At 39.8% G+C, this 22683-nt stretch overlaps 3 protein-coding genes across 5 annotated transcripts; 2 read left to right on the top strand and 1 right to left on the bottom strand.

Annotated features, from left to right (window-relative positions):
• Positions 1 to 869: 869 nt before the first annotated feature.
• On the bottom strand, positions 870 to 2952 carry LOC108598633. Of its 3 annotated transcripts, XM_017985335.2 has the most exons (6): positions 2731 to 2952; positions 2533 to 2677; positions 2352 to 2483; positions 2133 to 2288; positions 1636 to 2062; positions 870 to 1578 (listed from the first exon to the last, which is right to left on the bottom strand). In XM_017985335.2, exons 1-6 carry the CDS (start codon positions 2856 to 2858, stop codon positions 959 to 961), a joined length of 1608 nt encoding a protein of 535 aa, XP_017840824.2. In that variant the 5' UTR covers positions 2859 to 2952; the 3' UTR covers positions 870 to 958. The 3 variants fall into 3 exon arrangements, with proteins under 3 accessions (XP_017840824.2, XP_017840823.2, XP_017840825.2); XM_017985334.2 differs by having other exon boundaries at positions 870 to 2062; XM_017985336.2 differs by lacking the exon at positions 2731 to 2952 and having other exon boundaries at positions 870 to 2062; positions 2352 to 2479; positions 2533 to 2624.
• A 1996-nt stretch (positions 2953 to 4948) lies between these two features.
• Positions 4949 to 6561, top strand: LOC108599167. The gene is made up of 6 exons (XM_017985952.2): positions 4949 to 5205; positions 5260 to 5404; positions 5456 to 5587; positions 5646 to 5801; positions 5852 to 6083; positions 6141 to 6561. The coding sequence occupies exons 1-6, from the start codon at positions 5078 to 5080 to the stop codon at positions 6491 to 6493; spliced, it is 1146 nt and encodes a 381-aa protein (XP_017841441.2). The 5' UTR covers positions 4949 to 5077; the 3' UTR covers positions 6494 to 6561.
• Positions 6562 to 20308: 13747 nt separating this feature from the next.
• On the top strand, positions 20309 to 22147 carry LOC108598919 (protein commissureless 2). Its single transcript, XM_017985674.2, has 2 exons — positions 20309 to 20944; positions 21412 to 22147. The coding sequence occupies exons 1-2, from the start codon at positions 20479 to 20481 to the stop codon at positions 21930 to 21932; spliced, it is 987 nt and encodes a 328-aa protein (XP_017841163.2). The 5' UTR covers positions 20309 to 20478; the 3' UTR covers positions 21933 to 22147.
• The last annotated feature ends 536 nt before the right edge of the window (positions 22148 to 22683 follow it).

Raw genomic sequence — 22683 nt, 5'->3', positions numbered from 1 at the left:
AACTGTAATATTATTTGGGTAAGGTAAAGTTTTCGGTGCGAGCATAAATAATTTCATGTCAAATTTGACACTTTTGTTGAAGCTTGAGCGCCCGCTCGCCTTTAATGCTGCAATTTGTATTCAAATGTACGATTTGTTGATGAGTCGACGAACGAATCAACGAGGTAGGGGACTAACTGACTAACTGACGAATGGACGGACGGACAGACGGATAAGCATTGTAACATGCCACATCAAACATTCCATAATGCGCAGCGAAGCAACAAGAGACACCCAAACAGGGCCATAAATTATATTATCGTGCATCGTGTATCTGGTTCAGGTCACAGTCATGAGTGACTGCCAGTTAAACGGGCGGCCAGCCAAACGGCGGCCTGAACGAGCTCTCTGTATGGGGGGAGAGCGAAGAACGAAGCGAATTGTATGCACGTTGAGAGAGGGGCATGCAACCATTGACAAGTGGAACGTGGTCTGCGACTATCATTGCCACATGCTGTTGACTTCAACACCAGCAGAAGTCAAATGCGCTGCACTGCGCTTGTATTGAAAATCATGTTTGTTAGTTCATCCGATGAGATTTGCGTTAAACGAACAGTGATAAATAAATATTCGGCGAAAAGAAATGTGCATTTAATTTTGTTATATCGAATAGCATTATTCTTGATTTATATTAAAATACATGTTGTAGATTTTAATTATAAATCAAGAATAATACAAATTATTTTTAATGAATAAAATTCCGAACGAATTTGCGTTGAATTCAAAATTATCCATTTAGAGAGTTAAAGTAACGTTTCGCAATTTGTTTACTGCCTTTCCCAAGGCTCATTTGCTGGCAACTCTAATCAGTTAATAATACAATAGCGCTGTGTTGTACTTAAAATTTAATGGCCCCAATCAAATAGTTCTGTCGGCATAAATTTGGCAACACACACATAATGATGAAATCACCGTTCGCTTATTCTTCGTGAATGTTTTCTCTGTAGTCTTCATTATGCATATTTTCTGGAATAATCTTGTCTGGAACATCTCCAGCGGTTTGTACCTCTATTACTGGCCTAAAAGTTTCTGCAATTGTTTGATTCACTTCGCTGGAAACTGCCTCTGTGCTAACTGTTTGGCGTGTAATAATGGGCTCTGTTGTCGTCGACAGTGTTTGCTGTATGTTGGATTGTGTTCTTGGGACTTGATGTGATTCGTAGGTAATTCGTCGAGTTGCGCCAGACGTGTCCAATGCATCCGATTCATAAAAGTTTTGTGCGGCATGCATTATGTCAGCGTTATGCCGATTATTATGGTAGAAGAGTGGAATTCTCCGTGTTTGTGATCTCTCTGTGGTTGATCCTTTGTATTTTTTTTTTGACTTCAACCAACGATAGTATGACTCCATATCAAGGTCGTTTATGCCGAATTCTTTCTCGTCATCTTGTTGAGCGCCTCCTTCTGGGGGGTTTTGTTCCGCGCCTCCTTCTGGGGGTTTTTGTTCCGCGCCTCCTTCTGGGGGATTTTGTTCCGCGACTTCTTTTGCTGTGGTCTTCTTTTCCGCGCCTGCTTCTGTGGGATTCTCTTCCGCGCCTCCTTTTGCTGTGGTCTTCTTTTCCGCGCCTGCTTCTGTGGGATTCTCTTCCGCGCCTCCTTTTGCTGTGGTCTTCTTTTCCCCTTCTGCCACAGTTGTATTGCCTGTGCTGCCGGCGCTTGTAACACTTTCGGCTGTAGTATCACTTTCGGCTGTAGTATCACCTTCGGCTGTAGTATCACCTTCGGTTGGAGTATCACCTTCGGCTGGAGTATCACCTTCGGCTGGAGTATCACCTTCGGCTGGAGTCTCCTCGCCGCCGCCTCCACCTCCATTACCTCCGCCTGGCCTTACACTAGTTGTTGTTTCCTCGGTCTCAGGTGCTGATTTCTTATCAAGTGGACGAACTATAAGCTGCCAGTAGAATGTCATCCAAAATATGAGAAGAAAATCATGAAATAGTATTAAGGAGCCCAGTATATAGTCATTCAAGCGCATCTCTGCAAAGCGACTGCCGTGAATAGTCTGAGCATGGTACATGATAAACTGAACAGAGGGAAAAAAAAGTATTAGCGCTGCCAGCAGCTGAGGCGTTGATTCTTTTGAAATAACTTACCAGGCATATGAGGAAAGTAATTGGAACCTCGAAGAGTAAATATAAAAATGGATACAACTTATCATTGATTAAAGTAACCATTAGAAAGAAGACTCCCATGAGAAGAAAGATGAACGCCATTATGAAAAGTATAGCAACATCCATAGTAAGATCAATCTATATTATAGAAAATTTTAAAGCTTAGTCGCTGAGTATCTCACGAATGGTCGTTATATTAACCTCATGTGGACAGAGTGCGCCAATTACGATAAACACGGCTAGTATGATCACACTGACAAAGAAGAAGACAAGAAAGTGGACCATCTCTACTTCTGCTATCAACGTAAATGCTGATATGATTTGCAGCTCTACCTAGACGAAGTAGTCTTTAATAATTAGAATCGTTAGCAATAGGACTTACAATTATAAAGGCGACAGTAACGTTCACGCATGGTATGAAGCGCAATTTCTCGACGAATATAAAGATGACAAAGAGCAGAATCGCCACGAAAAACGTTATGAAGCAGATAAAGTAGTACTTGATAAAAATTTCTCCAAAGTCAGCGCTGCATAATTATAGATTGGTGTATATACATATATATAGAGCATATATACTTACAATATGCTCACTAACAACCATTGTATCATAGCCAGAAGTATCCATAGGGCCAGATATATGTAAACTTTTAATGCAAACTTGCGTCTTGCGCGTTTATAATAGCGATAATTTTCATGGGCATCATTCATAGCACATGCGTATTACACAGACAACAATTAAATGCGAGCCACAAATACAAATACAAAAAATCGAAAAGTTTATCTTTTTTACAACTACAAAATTTTTACAAAACGGCCGCAAAATTTTGATTACATCTGACAGTTATTACAGAAAATTATTTGAAATCAAAATTCCATAGTGAACTCATTGAGTAATTTAGTTAAATTTAATAATTTAGCCACAGCTCATGCTTAAAGCAAGAAAAAGTCACTTGAGTCATTTGAAAAGCTCTGTTTAGAATTGCATTTCACCTGTTTTTAGATGAAGTCATGTAGATGTTTCACTCAACAAATTACAGCTCTATTACTTAGGCAAGCTAAACTGAAACTTTATGGAATGTACTATTCGAAGTTTACAGCAGCAACAGTTGCAGTTGCAGTTTGCAAGGGCAGCAACTGTTGCAGCTGCAGAGCTTTCAGTTTATAGCTAAGTCATAAACACAGAGATACAGAACGAAAGAGCGAGAGAGAGATTGAGGTAGGAAGAGAGTTTTTAGTCTGCTTAAAATTTCAAAATTTCATTTCGCACTTTCAGCTTGTTTGGTCGTGATTTTTGGGTTGGCTGGGCTGGAGCTCGTAAAATTTGCAGCGACAACCGCAACGCGGCGACTGCCACTGCAATGCAGCTCCAAAAATGTCAGCGCTACTTGAAGTTTTATGGGCCGCATACTGAATACGGCACTGGAGCGAAGATCTAAGCTGCAATGCATTGGGCTCGGCTCGGCTCTCTTGGACTTGGACAGATACTGCCGCTAAATTTGGTTAGGGCCAAAGCGTAAAACTTTTATGAGTGTCGCATGGCAATAGCAACAACAAAAACAACAACAACAACAACAACAGCAGCGGCAGCTCCAACTCGACGTCAGCATCGTAAATAAATTTTTGCTCGTAATTAATTTTGCATGCAAGTCAAGCAATGGGATATAGCTAGACCTAAGCACTGCCGACTTGACTAAACACTGAACTGACGGCAGCAGCAGTCGCAAGTATTTTATAGTTGACTCCATCGTCACTTGTCACTTGGGCGGGCGTTGTGGGGTAATAAACGACAACGCACACGGCAGCTGAATTTGAAGCCAATTTTGATATGCCAAATGTGTCGCTAAATGATTCTTTTTGTTGCGTATACGCGGCGTGTGACGCAGCAGCTTGTGACTGGCATTAGCTTTTGGTTTTGTATGCAAATTGGCTTCACACAGCTGCCAGCCAGTCAGCTTACCTCATATGAGGCTAAGCGGGGTAGGTAAACTTGCCGCTTTGACAGATCGAGAGCTGCCACTCAGTTTGGTTAAACTTTGAGTTACGGTTTTGTTTATTTGCGCTGCATTTGTCAGTTAGCTCATTAGTTCGCTCTTGTTGTTTGTTTAACATTTTTAACACTCGACGCTGACAGTTTGAGCTGTTTTGACTTTACGCTATTTACATTTTGTGCTAAATTTGCCAACAAGCGCAAATTAGTTGGCAGCATTGAGCAAATGAACATTTTCTTCAAATTGTCACAGTCTCTGCAATTGTTGAAGCATCTGCTATTCATTTAAGTTGACTTTATTATTTTGCTGCTTCAGTTGCTCTGGCAGTTGTCATTATATTGTTTAATATATATCGTTAAGATATGCTTTGGCAAATAACGAAGTTCAATGCAGATGAGGAAGATTTCTTTATCCATATATTTATCTAACGTTAAGCCTCAACAACTTTATTTATTGCTAAAACACTCTTGAATGTATTTATTGCCTTTATTGCCTTAAATTAATTATGATTAAATATAATTCATAGCAATGCAGACTTTCAACAAGTAAAATTACTACTTTACTATTGTTCAAAGTCTGCATTATTATGAATTATTCTTCTAAAATTTTTAATGCTGATCACTATTTACCAAATTATTGCGCTGATTAGTTTAGTATTGAAGAAATTTATTATGACTTGCATTATTCAATATTATAGCTTAAGCGATCTTGGGAATAATGAAATCCAATTCTTCATAAATTCCTATTTAATGCTTTTTTGTTACAGAATCTATCGTATTAGCTTTTCTATACAAATAGAAGAATAAGAAAACATGTTGCTTATATTAAATACACTACACTGCTTTTTATATTCTATACAAAACATCAAATGGCTGCAAAGTAGAAACGCGTGTAGTTGAAAATACAAAGAGCGGCCACATTCATAGTTGAGACGTCAGAATGGATTCCACGCAGTTTGTCTATAGGGCATACAAGAAGGCTCGACGAAAGTTTGCAATGAAGGTTTATATACTCTTCTTTGTCTGGCTGCTGCTGGCCTTGGCACAATGGCTTATAATTGTATTTGTGTAAGTGTTGTATAATTTAAGAGAAACTATGATTATATATTCTAAATGCTTTAGCGATGCGGCTGCTGACATATTCTACAAGTATTATTACATATGCGCTGCGACCTTCATATTGGCCATAATATTGCTGGCGGTTTTCATTTTTGTGGAGAAGCTGCGTTTTAAAAAAGCTGTAGCTTTGATATTTGCTTTTATAATTGTAAGCTCTGAACTCCTTCATAACTTCTCTAACTAACATCTTTTTGCTTAGGTCGAATTGCAAGTCATATCGCTCTTTTGCTTAATTGCACGCATTAAATTGTTATACATGATTATAGGATTTGTTTGCTGCGTACTGCTCATTTGCTTTTTTCTCATCGTTGGCGCATTTCTGCCCAGAAAGGTAAGTCGTATGCTATATGAAATGCTCTCTAGTTTGATCTTGAATCTGAGCGCTTTAGTTAGATTTTACGCTGCATGTTGCTGTCATCTTCATCTTTGCATTTCTTATGCTGCTCATGGCCGTCTTTTTTCTCATGTGCCACTTGCTTATATACGAAATATTCACTTATGCTTTTTGTCTCGTTCAGTTTCCCATATCCTTGGCTGTACTACTGGTGAGTAAAGCTAGTCAGCCCTTAGCCTTAGTTCTAATTAGTCGCTTTAGTTTGTGATGTATCATGCGCAGACTATACATGGGGGAAGATTTGCGGAAATGCGTCTGCATGACTTTGTACTGGCGTCGGTGATACTTTTTCACGATTTTCTTATCATTTACTGGCTGACGTTCTACTGGAGTCCGTCCATGGAAGGAAGCACAACGACTAACGAAACTTCGTCCACAGTCGCTATGAAAAGATTATCAACTGCAAGAAATGCTAGAGTGCACGATCTTATGGGTAACGCAACCGAACTCCCGCTAATGTTCAACTTAATACCTTTTCGCTATTTGACAGACGATATGTATGATCCTCCCAATATACGCAATGGCATAATATATCCCTACGACAACGAAAAGAAACATCAAACAACAACAATAGAGACAACAGAACAAGTCACTGAACCTGCTCTGACGCTGGATTTTATGAACGACGATTTGCTGCATCGCAAAACCACCCGTTCCAAAGAGAAAAAACGCTGGAAAGGTGAATTCAGAGTTCGCAAAACTGAATATGCGAGAAAGCTGAGGTCCCGAGTAAATCATAGAACCGCGCAGTCTAAAGTGATAACCGAGAATCAATTCGAAGAATGGCAAGACACAACTGTAGTAACCACAATTTCACCACAAAACAGTCTAGATTATCCCTGAGATGTGATTTTCGAATAACTTTACAATATAATAATCTAGTCCGTTTAGTAATTTCGCTTAGGTTTGTTACTGTCTAGGCTGCTGATATTTAATTATATTAAAACTTAGTTTGTACTAATCATTTAATTATTGGGCTTGCCTTGATACCAGCTGAGCAGAGAATTTACTTCATAGATTATTTTTTAGTGAGAAATGATAGACTAAGTTGCATTTTCAGGAGGCAAGAACATTAAAGTAAATGAATAAGAAGAAAACAAGTGAATATTACATTAAATATATTCGGAAATAATTTAAATAAATTAAATAGTTAGTAACTAATTGCAAGGAATCTTCCATGCGCCATGGACGATACGTAGTAAATTCCGTAGAAAATCTTAAATGTCACGATAAAGAGTTTCCATTAATCTTAACATTAATTAAGAAAATTAACATTTTCTGTTCAATTTTTCATTAAACTCTTGTAATTTTCTCATAATTAAAGCATTGAATATATTTTGTTATTTTTATGATGGCAGCAATATGTTGAAGTATTCGCCTAACTAGGCCAAACCAATCGAGTTATATACAAATTATATGCAATGCTAATCTAGCCAGAGATAAGCTGCTTGATAAACAAACAACAAGTGTACTAAGGCAGGCATTTGATTTAGCAACTTTGGCGTTAGATAAGAACTCTAGACTAGGCGGGCTAGAAAACAAAGATTTGACTTAGGTCAGGGTTGGAATTGTTGTTGACTAAACAGAACAGAGTCTGAAAAGGCAAACAACTGTGGAATTCTGCAAATAGCAGGCACAGCCCACCTTAGTAGGAGGCAGAGGGTAGCACATGCTTAGATAAGGACCACACTGGCAACCCGATAAGCCGCAGCAACATCCTACGAGACTCGTGGCAGTGTGTGAGGTGCAGACAACGGAGATAAAACGCAGCCCAGAGCCGTAGGCCAAGTTCAAAGAGCCGTCGTCGTCGTCGTCGTCGTCACATCATCAAACAAAGTGAGCAACAAATTAGAAACAGTAACTACCAGGAAGTGGCTCAGCTCAGCAGGGCAAGGGGTGTAGGCAACGATTGCGTCATCAAATTTGTAGCTGCTTATCAGCGGTGCCGCCTCACTGATTGATAAGCCCATTGGAGAAGTGAGGCTGCGTACTAGAGAATTGAGCACAAAGAGCAATGAGCTCTTGGGCTCTGAGTCATCGGCAATTGGAACGTGACCTGGTCTAGCACAGTTTTCGTTTTCGGGTTTGCTTTTCCTGCAGCAGCGTCCTTATCAATTTAACGACTTCCTTTGGAGCCGTTTCCATTTGCTTTTATGGACCACCGGCTAGCGCTGCAATTAGTGTTCTGTTTTTTTTTTTATATTCGATTCTTGGCCTATGGCCGGCAGGCAGGCCTTAGTAGCTTTATCTTTGTTAATTGATATTTATGGCTTAAGCACGTTTTCCGAAAAATCTTGAACAAACTTTATGTTTGCATTTGGAGTTGAGCAGATGAGTCAACTTTTGAGTAGAACAACTTGCTTTAGTTTAGAGTTTTATTATGCATTGGAAACTTCGTTTCGTCAGCTGTCGACAGTTTCGAGTTTCATATTTCCCAGGCTACAAACATGAGGCAGCAGTTTTTTTCTTTCTTGCCACTTAAGAGGCTTCCTTAAAAAGTAAATATGTTTACCTAAGTGCAGGAGTAACAAAAATTAACAATACTTGTCGCATTGATTTATGAATGAGCCGCCAGGACATGCGACTCAAGGTGATGCGTCAGTTTTTTTTAGTTTGGAGAGCAAAGGAAATTACATTCTTGTTTACACAGGAAATTCATTGCTTATATTGTTAACCGAATTGTGATAAATGCTTAAGTTATGATGTGCCATAAATATGAAATTTCATTTATTTGTAAAAAAACTTCAATTGAATTTCAATGCTCAACGTTCGTATCTTTAATTAAGCATCACTGACTGAGGGCAACAAGCATTTGCCATTGGCAATAAAATTGTGAAAATCTCAGCCAAAAGCAAAACGCATAAATCTAATTTGACTGTGGAACGTTTTACGATGCGCGCTGTGTGGATAATTCTCAAAAAGAGAATCGCCAAATGATGCTGATGGGGCCATCAAGTTCTCCATTTAGACACCTGAGCACATCATAGCGTGGCCTGCAGTTAAAATAAGAGTATTTGAGCTACAGAGGTTATGCTTTCAAAATTGGCAGTGTATATAAAATCGTGTGGGTGGTAAAGCAGGCTCAAAGTTCAAAGCCAGGCAAGAGCAACAATAAAAAAAAAACAAATGCGCACGCAAAACGCGCAGAATTTCCGGTGTGAGCATGAAAATTATTTTATGATGCTTTTAAACTAATTTTCTGGAAAAACAACGTGCGAAGCGTGCGCACACACACACAGACAGACGAAAGAAAATATTTGGGAAAACTGTGGGCACATAAAATAAATAAAAGGCAAATAAAAACTGAAAATTTTAGGCAAAGCGCGTGGCGTGGCGTGAGGTTGAGCGTTGAATTTAATACGCACATGCGGCGCGTAACAGGTTCGAGCAGTCCTGGATCCTGCAGGATTCGCCAAGTTGCTGTCACGAACTAGTCATAAAATTAGCAAAAGCCAAAAGGCTTTTAACGCAGCAGCCAGAACACTTATGCTGTCTCGCTCTCTCACTCTCTCGCTTGGTTACTTTGTTATCCTTGAGGCTTATCAGCTGGCCCATCAATCTAAATTACTCGCATTGCAAATATTTTTGAGCGCAGCTCAGTCTTAAGCTCTGGTAATAATAAAAATATTTTCTTTTTTCGGTTGCTGGCCTAATGACTTGACAGCCCAGACGACAAATTGATTTATCTGCTTTTGAGCTTCACAAAATCTTCTTCATTGTGTGTTGAGCAACAGTTGCAGCAAATGTAGCCTCAAGGCAAATTGACATGTTCTGCTGCATAATGAAGCGATCAGTGGCAGGCACACAGGATGACACAGGATGTGTGTGTGTGTGTGCCAAGGTCTATTCATAAATCCACAGCCAGCCTGCTGATTTGTCAAAGACTCGCATTAAACCCAAAGCAAAGCAACAGCAGGAGTGGGAGTCGTAGTCGAAGTCGGAGCCCTTGGCATTGTCATTTTTCGTAGATGAATTTTCGAGCAAGGACAAGACACTTGTGTGTCTCTCACTCAGGTAGCTCACACTACGCTCCTTTTGTTTGCTCTTTTTCTTTTTTTTTTTGCCATGTTTTGCAATTGACAGGCTGCCAGCCAAATTGTAAGCGTGAGCATAATTATGGTCTTCAATTTATTCCAGGAACCAGCACAAATGCCAAACGCAATAGTCACACATTCTATGCTCAGAGCCTGGGCTGAAGCTGAGCAGCGTGTGTCTCTATTATCTGTTGATAGTTCATAGCGCTTAGTTAAGTTTTACTTGGAAATTTGCCTGCTGAGTAACGAAAGTGTCATAAATTTGCTGCTCAAGTCAACTCAAGTTGATTTCGCTGCTGCTGCTGCTCCTGTGGTGCAAATAGTCCTTTGAGTCCTTCGAAACGCCAGCAGCAGTTATCAATGAGCAGACAAGAGTTGGGCGACTAAGTCAAATTTTATCTCATGAGCTTGCTTAACGTTAATTAAATGCGAGTCTTAATAGCTGCAAGTGAAAGTTGTTCTTGGGAAAATAAATAAAGCAGCAAGGTTATTGCTTAAAATAGCACAAAACACACAAATTTGCTATGAAATTAATTTCAATAAAAGTAAAACTCGTATATATTAGGCAATTACCTTGGGCACATAATTAAATGTAATAAAAACAAAAATGGAATTTAGTAATTTGCGTGTTGATTGCATGAGTAACTTTTTTAATAAAATAATTATACATTACCAAATTGTTCTCATATTAAATTGCTATATGTGATAAATGAAGAAAGCTAAAATATATACACAATGTTTATATAAAGTGTGCAGTACATTTTTGTTTAAATTTATAATATATAATTATGCTGTTATTTTATTACACATTCAATTAAACTTAGGAGTTAATTTCTTATGCTACATAGTATTGGACTAGGCAATGCTGCATATTTAAATATATAACGATTATAAAATTTTTATAAAATTCCAATTTATTCATATGTGTATTTGTTGATAAATTAGTTTGCTATTACCTATTTGGCAACTTTACTTTAATACTGTAATAATAATAATAATAAAATAATACTATAATGGTAGGGGATATGAGAATAACTAGATTAAGATAAAATCATTACAGCTATTGACTGATTTATTTTAATTTTTCTGTCAATAATAATAAAATAATATATTTATAGCATAGATTTTTAATCAATTTAATTTTTAGCTAAAATAATTCGGGGGTGCCACAGAAATAAGTTTCATTTGAATTTCATTTAAATTTTATTTTATTCCACTGTGCCTCAGATAATCCACGGAATATTGAGCAGCACGAAATGAAACAGAGACTCTGCTCTGAAAATGTTTTCAGCGGAATTCTATTTCCAAGTGAGCCTTAGTTTTAATTTTATTTTTATATAAAAAAATTGTATATTTGCATTTAAATAAAAATATATATTAATAGTACTATGTTTTAATTTTTTCAGCAACTACAATATTATAAGGTAAGTGCTTAAGCAAACTATTTTATTAGTATTAATTTTGCAACCAATTTCAACATTTTGCTTGCAATTGCCTAAAAATTTGACTGAACTATGAGCCATAAGTATGACGTCAAACTAGTTACAACCCGCATTGAAATTAAAGACCTGTCTTTAGTTTTGATTATTCATCTATTTGCATTAGCAATGGCTTATCTAGTTTCCCTTTTAAATGCAGTTGACTCATACGAAATGCTAAAAAAATCTTGCGCATATTTTTTGTGACTAAATCGGGTTTATGATAAAGATAGCGCTGGTTGCCAAGCAGCTTACCTTTGGAATATTTAAACGTAGTCAGCTCTCTATGTGTGTGTGTGCGTGTAATTGTTCTTTGGCTCAAGTGTAATCCATACCATAAATGCACTTAAGCCGCACTTCACTGCTTCAGTTACATGTGTCGCAACATAGAGAGAGAATAAAATTTTATAAAAAATACAGAGAAGAGCGTTGCGTTTTATAGGAAATGCTTGTAATTTGAGCAATTTGTTTTCATAAACAGCGCAGCTTGCAACCTTCAGCCTTTGCACAATGCGAGGCGAGCCGAGTATCTTGTATCTTTAGCTACGGCTTATGCATGTATCTCAGTGCGCTGTGTATGTTTTCATAGGAATTACGCTAAAAAATTTGTTAAGAATCTCTAGCATGTGTGTAAAGTGGATGGGGGGGAGGGGAGGTTATGTTTTTGCTGCTTTTAGCAGCACATCCTACAAAAACAATCAAAGATCCTTGGCAAACCACTTGGCTGTAGAAAAAATACTTTGCTGCTTGGACTTGCGGTTGAGGCGTCAACATTTTAAGTGCTCATCCGTTCAACAAATAACTCGCCTGCCCCTCCTTCTCTCTCTCTCTCTCTCTTACTATTTAAATGCTTTAACTATAGCTATGTATGTCAAGCTGTTGGTTTATTTGTAATGGTTTTAATAACAATTTGCCACAGTCTCTAATACACATTTTCTCACGCATACACACACACGTACGTAAGTGTGTATGTAAACATAATTTCTTTAATTGGATTTTGTCGTCGTCGGAGCAAACATTAAAAGCGCCGCTGCCAAGCTGCAGTTAGAGTCGGCGGCGGCGTCGGCGTCGGCGTCGTTGACGGCGTGAAATTAGGCAGCAGTCAGCAACAAAAGCAGACAGCCAGCCAGCCAACCAGCCAGTCACTGAGCCGGCAACACAAACCCGTTAAAATAGCAACCAAAATTTGCAATTATAGCGCAAGTCAAGCGTTATGAACTGTGCGCAAAAAATAAAAATACAAAATAGCTTAAGCAAAAAAAGTAGCTGTAAACTAAAGCAATATGCCTAAGCATATAATTAGGCATAGTTAAGCAACTAATAATATAATATATATGCACTTGAATAATAAATAATAAATAGCTTTTAACTTTAATAGCTTCTAATGTAATAATTAAGCTTTTATATACAGTCGTAGTCTAAGCTGAGCTGCTGCTGACTCTTTGTAGTCTAGTGTATTGGCATACGTTGCGTATACGTAACGTTAAGTAAACGCCAGTGACAGGCGACAGCGCGACACGCTGTCTAACAATTTTAATTTTCAATTTCAAGCGACCAGCAGCAGCAGCAGCAACCAAACAACAGCAACAACAACATTAGACGCTTTGGCTGCGCAGACAGCGCGACGTGTAGTTAATGCTCAAAGCCAGTTTCAGTTCCAGCGCCAGGCGTTCGTCCAGTTTTATCCAAGCCGCGTAACTGGGTCACTGGTGTCAATCGCTTGGACTTGCTGCTGCTGCTGCTGCTGCTGCCGTTCGTTTGCTTGTTGCTGTTGTTGTCAACTTAATTATGTCGCAATTGCTTTGAAGTCGACTTTTGCAAATGTAAACCAACAGCAGGTGGCATTGCCCCAGACCAATTTGAAATTGCGCTTTATTCAATTTTTATGTGCGCCACCGCCCCCGACCCCGCCCCCAACTAACAGCTCCCCAGACAAAGCCAAAGCCATCGAATTGCCCTTTTTAGTGACTGCAGCGTCGTTGTCACCACTTTAATTGGATTTGCCCCGCTGCTGCTGCTGCCGCTGCCGCCGCCGCCAGTGGCTTTGTCATTTGCACGCCCTACCCGACGGCCCCCCCCTCAACGCTCAGCTGATCATTGGTCATTCGCTCGGTACGCTGCCGCGCATTACAAATTAGTTTTTCTTATTGGCTTAATTGAATTGCTGCAGATGGGAATTTAAATACGCGCCAGCAACTTCAGCTTCAATTTTGTGCCACAATGTTGCAGGTAGCTGCGAATTCAAACTCATTACGAATGCAATTTTTAATGCTTGTAAATTATTTTTCTAACTTTAGCGCAAGTGAATGTGGGCCTAACAATCTGAGTGCCTTGTCATTGCTGGGGCATGCCCCATTTGCCCCATTTTACGTATAATTGCTGTGGCTTGGCCTATCGCACGCTTCCCAGAATTGCTGAAGCGTCGCTGAAAAAAGTCAAAAGCAAACGCTTGGTAATGCTACTGTCGCCAGTCTGAGACCCAAATGCACACACTTATATATATATATGTGTGTGTGTGTGTGCTACATAAGGTGTATAAAAAGCAGTTTTCATTGTTTGCATGCAACGTTGACGAGGCAGAAAGAAATGTCAACAGTGAAGAAAAAAAAAAAAACAACAATGAAAAGCATAAGAAATAACTGAAGCATGGACGTCGAACTTTAATGCCCGCGACTGCGTCTTGATTGACACCTGGGGAGCGCACACACTCGAAAAAACTCTAATGCGCTTATCAGTGAAAATTGATCGAGTCTACGGCGATACCTGCAATGAATGCAGGTGATTGTTGTATGTGGAAATAATTAACATGTACTTTCGATTTCGTGATTAGAGAGCCATGGAGCGCCCTAAAAAGGCAAAACCCCAAAACCCCGTGGAAAAGTGAAACGAATGCAAGAGATTCTACAATCAATAACATTTGTAATGTCAATAATGACATGGGCGATCAGCAGAGCTCTCGAAACTGAAAGTTTATGCGCTTGATGAATTACCCAAAGGCACCTTGCATATCATTTGAAGATAACCAAAGACTGATAAGACGCCAGACTAGATTAAGCTTAAGAGAAAGCTGCACAGCACTACATCAATCAATGGGCGCCATTTGGCAAATTAGGGTTAATTGCTGGTGATCTATCGTAGGCGCTAATTAGACTGCAAGTATTTCAACATTAACTGCTGTTTAAAAAGCTACACGAGCTGAGCCATAAAAATAGTTAGTTAGTTTGCTAGTTTCAAAACCCGTTTCAAACGCTAAAGTTCGTTGACTAGCTGCAAATCCCACGTGTCGATCATAGAACAAAAACCCACTAAATTTTCTTTTGTTGTCGCCCTAGTAACAAATATATTCCAAATATATTTCAATTTTAATTTCAATTTTTCTATGCCTAACAACCAGTTGCCATTTTCTTTGGAATCGTGAACTTTTATGACGTCTGATTAATAAGTTTAGTTCTGATCGTGCCCTCATTTGCATTTGTTGCTACTTTGTTTATATTTAAACTATCATTAGTTAGTGAACAATTAACACATTTACACAGTTGCAAACGTTGGCAGTTCAGCTTAATATGAGAACTTAACAGTCGATTAAACTATTCGCCTTACTAACTGTGTAATGTGTCAACTATTGTCTTATAAATTATAAATTGTTTAGGAATCTACGTGTATTAATCAAGCGCTGCCTGCATTTATTAATGTTTAATTAATCTTTGATCCGAGCTTTGCATTCAATTGTCATCAATAAACAAGTGTTATTTTATCGATCAGAGATTCAATTGCCATAGCGCGCACAGTCTGTGTGGATTAATTAAGAATGACTTTTAGTTTATGCAAATCGCAATGGTTGCCTTAATTATAGAGTCACGAACTGAGACCTTTAGTTATGCATAGCTGCATAGTAAAGCTGCATTGATTTTATCTTAGGTGTGGTCTAGGTTCTCTCTCGTTTGTTGAGAAGAAGAAAAAAGTCCAAGCATGAACAATTTTCTATCGTTTAACCAACCAGGGCCAGTGCTTCATTGAGCGTTGCAACATTTTCACCTTTGCCACAAAACAATTTCCGAAATTACTCAAGCAACCGCACTCTGAACTTCGAAGCTGCACCTAAAAAAATGCGGGAAAGTTAAAAGCAAGCAAAAGTCGACTATGAAATACACTTTGTTATGAAGTTAGGTTGAGAAGGAATGATTATATGATAAAAAATATATGTAGAGTTTTTGCATATCTCCTCTCGTACGCTCTCTAGCTCTCTTTTGCAAATTTAAGCATAAGTTAAATCAAGCGAAGTCGACTATGATATATATTTTGTTTAGAAGTAATGATCGTAGTAAAGACATTAATCAAGAAAAGATCTGATTACTTTAGTGATTTTGCAAATCTCTGCTCTTTCGCTCTCTTTTTTCCGCTCTTGAATCAAGCGAAATTGACTATGATATTCATTTTGTTGTGAAGTCTTGATTGGAGGGTCATCAAGAAAATTCATATATATATATCATATATAGCTGTTATTACCTTGGGAATTGAGCAAGTCTCTAATCGTTCACTCTCTCCCTCTCTCTCTCTCTCTCTCTGCGTTACATGCTTAAGCTCTACAGCGAATTACTCTTGGAAACGCTAGAACGTTGCTATAGAATTTGTTCATGCTTGAGTGCTAATAATGTTCAATCAATTGTTGTGTATAGGAAAAACCTTTGAAGCGATAAACCCACAAAATTTGTAGAAAACTTTGACAGACTGCGACAATAAAGTGGAATACAAGCATAAGTAGTAAACAGCTTGGAGTGGCGAGCTTTACGTCTGAGGTCTAGAGTGTGGCCAAGCGCAACGAACTTGAAGTTAACGCGCCCAAGATAATCAGACGTCATAAACCATAAACAAATAAAGTCAAATCCAATGCGACAATATTGCTAGGTGAAGTGAAGTATCTAAATAAATATACAGACAGACAGACAAACAGACATAGAGACATACATTTGTGTGCGAGTTGCTGCGGTTCATTGACATTGAATGGGTTGAATGGGTGGTTGGGTGGGTTAGTTGGCTTGGGCTTTGTCATTTTCGTGTAGCATTTGTGTCTAACTCTCTGTTTTAATTGTGCATGCCATGAAAGCGGCACTCAAAGTGCACTTGTTGTCTAACAGACATGCAGTCGGCATTATCGTTGAGCTGGCACAATAGGCTGGGACTACGGCACTGGCAGTTAGCAAGGAACTAAAGGAGCTGGCAGCTCTAGTAGCTGAGGCAGCGGCTACTTTGCTCACGCGTAATTTCTGTGAATTCAGCGCTGCAGTACAAAAGGCACAGACAATGCCTGGAGAGGCGCATTTGCCGCATGGGGCATGCAGCATGGCCTACGCGAAACCTTGAGGGTTGCATGACCTATATCAGAGATTAGAGCCCACAGCACGACTTCAAGACGACGACTACGACGACGACGACAATAATTTTTTTCCCAGGGCATCTCACGGCACGTCTCGGTCCATATGACAAATGTTTCACATCACTGCACGCCGCGCCGCTTCGCCCTTGCCCTGCCCTTACCTGCGCTGCATTGTTGCTGCTTTTGTTTTTATTGCATTGCCCCTGCCGGCGTCACAGCTCAGTTGGTTACGCGTCTTGCTGAGCTTCAAAAATAAAAAAAAAGAGACGCGCCAACAATTAGTAAAAAGGGCAGTTCGATTAGTTTAGTGCGCAGCGCATAAATCTTCATTGGACGGCGGCAATTAAAAATTATCTTAATTGGTTCGACCTTTTCCCTTTCTGCTGCAGCAGCTGATTGCTCAATTAGAGTGTGAGAAATGCATTATGTGCATGTAATTATATGGAAATTGTGTATAGATTTATACATGTGCGAAACGTCTCAATCGGAAGTCAGTCAAACACAAGGAAGTTGTCCCTAAAAAAAAGCAGTAAGAGTCGCATGTGTGTGCTAAGCGTTTCAAGCTGTGCTGCTAAGTGGCAGTAGTAGTTGCAGCTGCATGCAACATGTGCAGAAAGACTAGAGAACATATTTTATATAGTCTTTGGTACTAGGTAGTTAATATTATGTATAACTCTAGTACTTATATGCAACTATTTAGTTGTATGGGCTATCTTTGTATTGCACTAATTTCTCATGGGTACCCTTTGTAGAAATTCTAATATAGTTACCCATTTTATGATGTAGAAACTTTGTAAAAACCCTTTTCACTAGTTGGCAATAATTACCCCTCACCACACATTTAACTAGCTCCAAGTAAACAATGTGGTGGCTATTGGCTCTTTTAAGTTAAGAAAGTAGAGGTATTTGCCTAGTAATCAGTGCTTACGCGTATACTAACTTTGAGTCTAGTAGTCTATAACTATTTAGTGGCTTAGAGAGCTGCATATATTGCACTAGTTCGCGGTAACTACCCTCAGCACCCAGTTTACAAGTTCCCGCTAAACAATGTGCTGGCGAATGTGAGGTGTTTATCAATTAAGCAATAATAATACTGATATTACTATCCCTATTTGCTAGTAGTCTAGAACTATGTATTTAGTTTTATAGACCCTATGTATATTGCACTAGTTCGGGTTAGGTACTCCTTGCAGCAATTTTAATATGGATAACCTCATTACTAATTACAGGCATACAATGTACTGGTGATTGACCCTATTTCCGGCTATAAAATACATTCAAAAATAGAGCTGCTGGCTTAGTCGATTCGATTACAGCAGCTACGAACGAACGCCCAATTCTACAAACTTTAAGTTCTCTTAAGTTCCCACATAGCCAGCCCATGATTCGTTTTTAAAGACTCTAATTTAACAAAGTTCTCATATGGGCATTGATTTGCATTAAAAAGTTCACGGCTGCATCATTAGATTAATTGCCTGCAACCAAAAACCTCAAAAGCCGCTTAAATATCACACTAAAAATTTGATTAGAATGCAGGCAAAGAGCTTGGGCCAGTCTATGAATTTCAATCAATGACAAGCCCAGAGCTCTGCATTAAGGAATGAAATACGCGTTTCAAGATCAAATTTAAGCCGATTTATTAATGTCAGCGCTGCAGCAGAGATATGTAAAAAAAAATTAATAAACTATGTTTAAATTTTAAATGCGTGTGTGCATTATGCAAAGCAGAGATCGGCGAATATATGGGGAGACCCCATGGTCGGTGAAATATTAAGCGGCTTTATCAGCGCGCATGGCCCGCATGCCCCAGAGTGGGGGGTGGGGGGAACAGTTTGTGTACGGATTTGGGTCTCGCGCTCTCGGCCGTGGACTCATTAATTTGCTGTGGAGCTTCAGCACAGTAGTCGGCATTGAGAGCATACAAAGCCACGAATGCAGAATGCCTAAATGCCTCATTAGGGTCTTAAATTAAAGCTACTTGGTTGGCCGCTGTTCCGCAACAAGTCGGTCAACTAAGCCCAAAGGGTCAGCAGCAACAGAAAGAAAGAAAGAAAGCCAAGCAAAAAGAACTAAGCTAAGCACGACTACGACAACTAGGGGAACAGCTAATTAGATTGCCATTGTCTTAGAGTCGCCGGTCTGACAGTTATTGCAAAAGATGTGCCAAGCCTCGAGCCCGTGTCATTACCTGAAATACAGTCTAAGCCCATATGGTTAGCCGCATTAAATGAGCTGCAAGAAATGTCATCAACTGTGACGTAAGCGGGTTCGCTAATCTTCTACCCTACTCATAGGGCTGTGGTTCAGTTAGATTCTTGTTCTGCGCTCTGATAAAAAAGAACGTCATCATTGTATTCATCTTCGTCTTTCGTCTGCATGGCTGAATCATTTTGCTGCCTGCCCAGATTAGCTGATCATGATAAGACTGTTCTTTTGTCGATTCGATGAGCTCATCAACAACAGAAGAAGAAGAAGACGAAGCATCAGCGGTCCAGACACAACCCTTTTGTAAATTGCACTGCAACTTATCTTAGATGCGTCTTGTTGAAAAACAATTTCCCCCCTCGCTTGATTTTATCGCGCTTTGTTTTGAGTTGAGTATTGCATAAATAATGAAAAATAGCAACTAAATGCATTATTAATTGTCTGCAGAACATTAAGTTAGGTAGACAAGCAAAATATTTTTGTAATTTACTCAGGGAAAGTTCCATTAAACATTCTTTTGCGATTATCTGTCGCTCTGTCGTTGCTCATCAAGTGAGCGGGATGTAATTATAGGCACATCAGTCCCTAAATGGGCAACTCTTGCATTTCGACTGTGTCTACCTGACGTTATCGCTGAATTCATCGCCAACCAGGTGATCGCGCAGGCGCTGCCGCTGCTCTTGCGCCCACAAATTGCTGCTCAATACCGAAATAAGATATCTGCACGTACATAGCTGTAATTTAAAACCCCACCAAAAAAAAACTAAAAAAAAAATACTCGAAATTAAAGAAGAAACAAAAAATAAAAAGAATGTACTAAGAAGCGGCAGAGAAACGAAAATTGGTCCCTGGCTACACACGCTCTCGCATTATCCTACAGCAATAATTTCTTTTCTCAGCCGCAGCAGCAGCAGCGGCAGTCAGACAATACAAATGTAGAAAGATATGTCATTTGCCAGGCAAAACGAAATCGAAGAACATGCCCTGAGACAGCAGCAGTGCAGTCGACGTCGACTGAGAGCGGGGCAACATGTGCGCTGTCGCCGTCGCATTGTAACGCCAATTATGGGCCCATAATTTGAAGGCATTGTCTGTCTATACAAAAGCAACAGACGCTGAACGAGAGTAACGCAGATCAATTCCCACACACACACATACACGCACGCGTTCTTTCAAGAGCGTACTGAGACGCTGAGAGAACGACTAAGCAGCAGCAGCAAACGCTGATAAATTTCCACACACACACACGCGTTAGCTCTCGTTTGCCTAAGCAGAGTTTAGCTCTGACTAGCAAGAGCGCTCTGAGACGCTGAGAGAGCGACACAGCAGCAGACGCTGATAAATTCCCACACACACACACACACACACGCTTGCGCTCTCAGCTGCCTAAGCAGAGTTTAGCTCTCTGACTAGTGAGCGCGTATTTTCGTTCAGTCAGGTAAGCAAGCAGCAGTCACCCTCGCTCGCTTAACTAACGTTGCGCTCTCTCGCGCTCTTGATCGTGTCCAAGCTGTGGCTACGGCTGCTGCTGGCATGTTGAGCTCTAATCAGTTTGTTTGCAGACGCCGTCAGCGTCAGACGTATACGCAAGTCAGCGCTTTAGCACGTATAAATAAAAGTAACGCAATTTAACGAACATTCTGCCAAGTTCAGTGAAACAGTAAAAGTGTGTGCCGCGCATATTTCGCAATTAACCAAGATAAGCTACGAATTCTTTATACACATATAAAAGACAACATGGAAGGACTGACACGCGCATTAAATTACGAGCAGTCGCATGATCTGCACTTCGATCATTTCGGTGGCAGCAGCGCTCAACAAATACTCGACAGCGGCAAACACGCAGCAGCAGCAGCAGAGGCATCCACACCCACGATCAGCACATTGGACGCTTTGGCCAATAGCGATTTTCTGCAAAAGATTGGAGCCACCATATTCAATTCGATTCAGTTGCAACAGCAAAAACTTCACGAGGCACAAACGCATAATTCCAGCGAATTCCATCCAATGGATTTCGATTTCGCCGCCAATCACGTCGTGCTAGATAGCAGCAGCGTGGATCAGCTACAGCAGCAGATCGAGAAGGACAAGTTCATGAACGAGCTATGGATTGGCATTGTCTTTACGCTAATTCTCATCTCGCTGGTCTTTTGCATTTGCTCCTGCTTCCTCTATCATCAGTTTCGCACCTGGAAACGCAATTGTAAGTACTAGCAATTGATTTCATTGATTAGCCGCTTATCGTTTGCTTAGCTGATTAGCAACTAAAAAAAGAATTAACAAACAATAATTGCCTACGTGCTAAAATGTGCAAAAACCTGTTGCCGCGCCAAGAATTTTGTGTTTTGTGAATGAAAACGAAAAGAAATATTCGAATTGATAGTGCAGCTGTGAATAGTACAAAGCTGTTAATTAAGCTGCCAACCGCTTACTGCACTTTAAGTTACCTTCAAAATAACTTTCATGGCTTGCTGCTCACTTTTCACTTAGCCAAGCTAAAAGCATAAGCAGCTCAAGTGCGCTGCCGCAGTCGCAGTCGCAGTCGCTGCAACACGTACGAATTGTAAACAAAAGCTGCAGCAACAAATATAAATAAATATTTATAAACAAATTAGGTCACGCTTGTTTGCAAATTAATTTATTAAACGCAATGTTTTATTTTTTTTCTAGATCGCAACAATGCAAATGGCTCAATGCATTGCACCACTGTGGACATTGAGGCATGCAAAATGCAGCCGGATGCGGAAGATCCTGTGCCTGAGTACACTTTGGTCTCCGGTCTGCCCAGCTATGAGGCAGCTCTCGAGCTGCTGCACAAGTCGCCGCCGTCTTCGTGCTTGATTGTCTATCCAAGCGTGTTTAATGTATTCAATAAGCATGAAAGAGTCGGCACGGATGCCACAGCAGCAGCCACAGCCACAGCAACAACAACAACAGCAGCAGCAGCAACACAGAGCGAGGCATTGCCATTGCTACCAGCAACAACAGCAGCAACAACAGCCGCAGCCGCAGCCGCAGCAGCAACAGCTTTAGCGACGCCCACATGCGAAAGCATTAAGCCCAATTTTGTCTTTTGCCCAAGCTACGCGGAGGTATTTGGCTATAAGAGCAGCGACGAGAAGAAGAAATCATCACGAACTCAGCAGAGCCAAAACTGCAATGCAAATCAAACGAAAGGCGACAAATGCTGAGGAGAGCGTATCTCATAGATACAATTGATACTAGCCAAATGTGCTCTGTGATATTTACAACTGTTTGTTGCTCAAGCTAAAACATATATAAACGATTAAACTAAGCGCTGTGATTATAGAGTGAGAGCTACAAAATGAACTCGCAAAGATTTCCTCAGTTACTTATTAACTAGTTACTTAAGTAGTTTCAAACAAATGACTCATTAAAAATATATACAACAATTAAATATAAATGTATTTTTTTCGCTATGCTCAACTTTCTCGAGGGCTTTCACTCAGCACGCAGAAAGTGCGCAGACAATTTGAAATTAAGCCGCGTCTGGCATTGAATTGATACTCGCTATACAAATTTGCAATTGCTGCAGCCAGTTGCATAAATAGTTAACTGATAAGCTTAGCCAAACGAGCCCACAAAGCTCAGCTCAGCGCCTGAGCCAAGGTCAATTAACTATCAAAAATGCCGATTGATGAAAAACTTTTCATGGTCAGCCATTAGTAAACAGCATGCATCGATTGCATTTTATATTTTACGATTATTTGCTTTTAATATTATAGTATTTGTTTTTTAATTTTTATTGAGCGCGCGCTCTTATCTGCTCAGCTCAGCTTTAGTCTGGGCTATAAAACTTATTTATTTAACAAGCTAACATTAATCATAGCTGCGGCTATGGGCGTGGCAGCAGCAAGTTGCTGCTTGCCCGCATTAACATATTTATAATATAAATTGTAATAAAATATAATTGCAATTGCA

Source organism: Drosophila busckii, chromosome 3L, assembly GCF_011750605.1.
Source record: "Drosophila busckii strain San Diego stock center, stock number 13000-0081.31 chromosome 3L, ASM1175060v1, whole genome shotgun sequence".
Classification (NCBI taxonomy): domain Eukaryota; kingdom Metazoa; phylum Arthropoda; class Insecta; order Diptera; family Drosophilidae; genus Drosophila; species Drosophila busckii.
The sequence above is the reverse complement of the archived record's forward strand: the minus strand, read 5'-3'. Positions and strand labels throughout refer to the sequence as shown.

Coding starts and splice junctions, on each gene's coding strand:
- LOC108598633 (XM_017985334.2), bottom strand. CDS start 2,858: ATGAATGATGCCCATGAAAATTATCGCTATTATAAACGCGCAAGACGC. Junction 2,484..2,532: donor TTACTGTCGCCTTTATAATT/GTAAGTCCTATT, acceptor TACTTCGTCTAG/GTAGAGCTGCAAATCATATC. Junction 2,063..2,132: donor TTACTTTCCTCATATGCCTG/GTAAGTTATTTC, acceptor CCCTCTGTTCAG/TTTATCATGTACCATGCTCA.
- LOC108598919 (XM_017985674.2), top strand. CDS start 20,479: ATGGAAGGACTGACACGCGCATTAAATTACGAGCAGTCGCATGATCTG. Junction 20,945..21,411: donor TCGCACCTGGAAACGCAATT/GTAAGTACTAGC, acceptor TTTTTTTTCTAG/ATCGCAACAATGCAAATGGC.
- LOC108599167 (XM_017985952.2), top strand. CDS start 5,078: ATGGATTCCACGCAGTTTGTCTATAGGGCATACAAGAAGGCTCGACGA. Junction 5,405..5,455: donor TGATATTTGCTTTTATAATT/GTAAGCTCTGAA, acceptor CTTTTTGCTTAG/GTCGAATTGCAAGTCATATC. Junction 5,588..5,645: donor GCGCATTTCTGCCCAGAAAG/GTAAGTCGTATG, acceptor TGAGCGCTTTAG/TTAGATTTTACGCTGCATGT.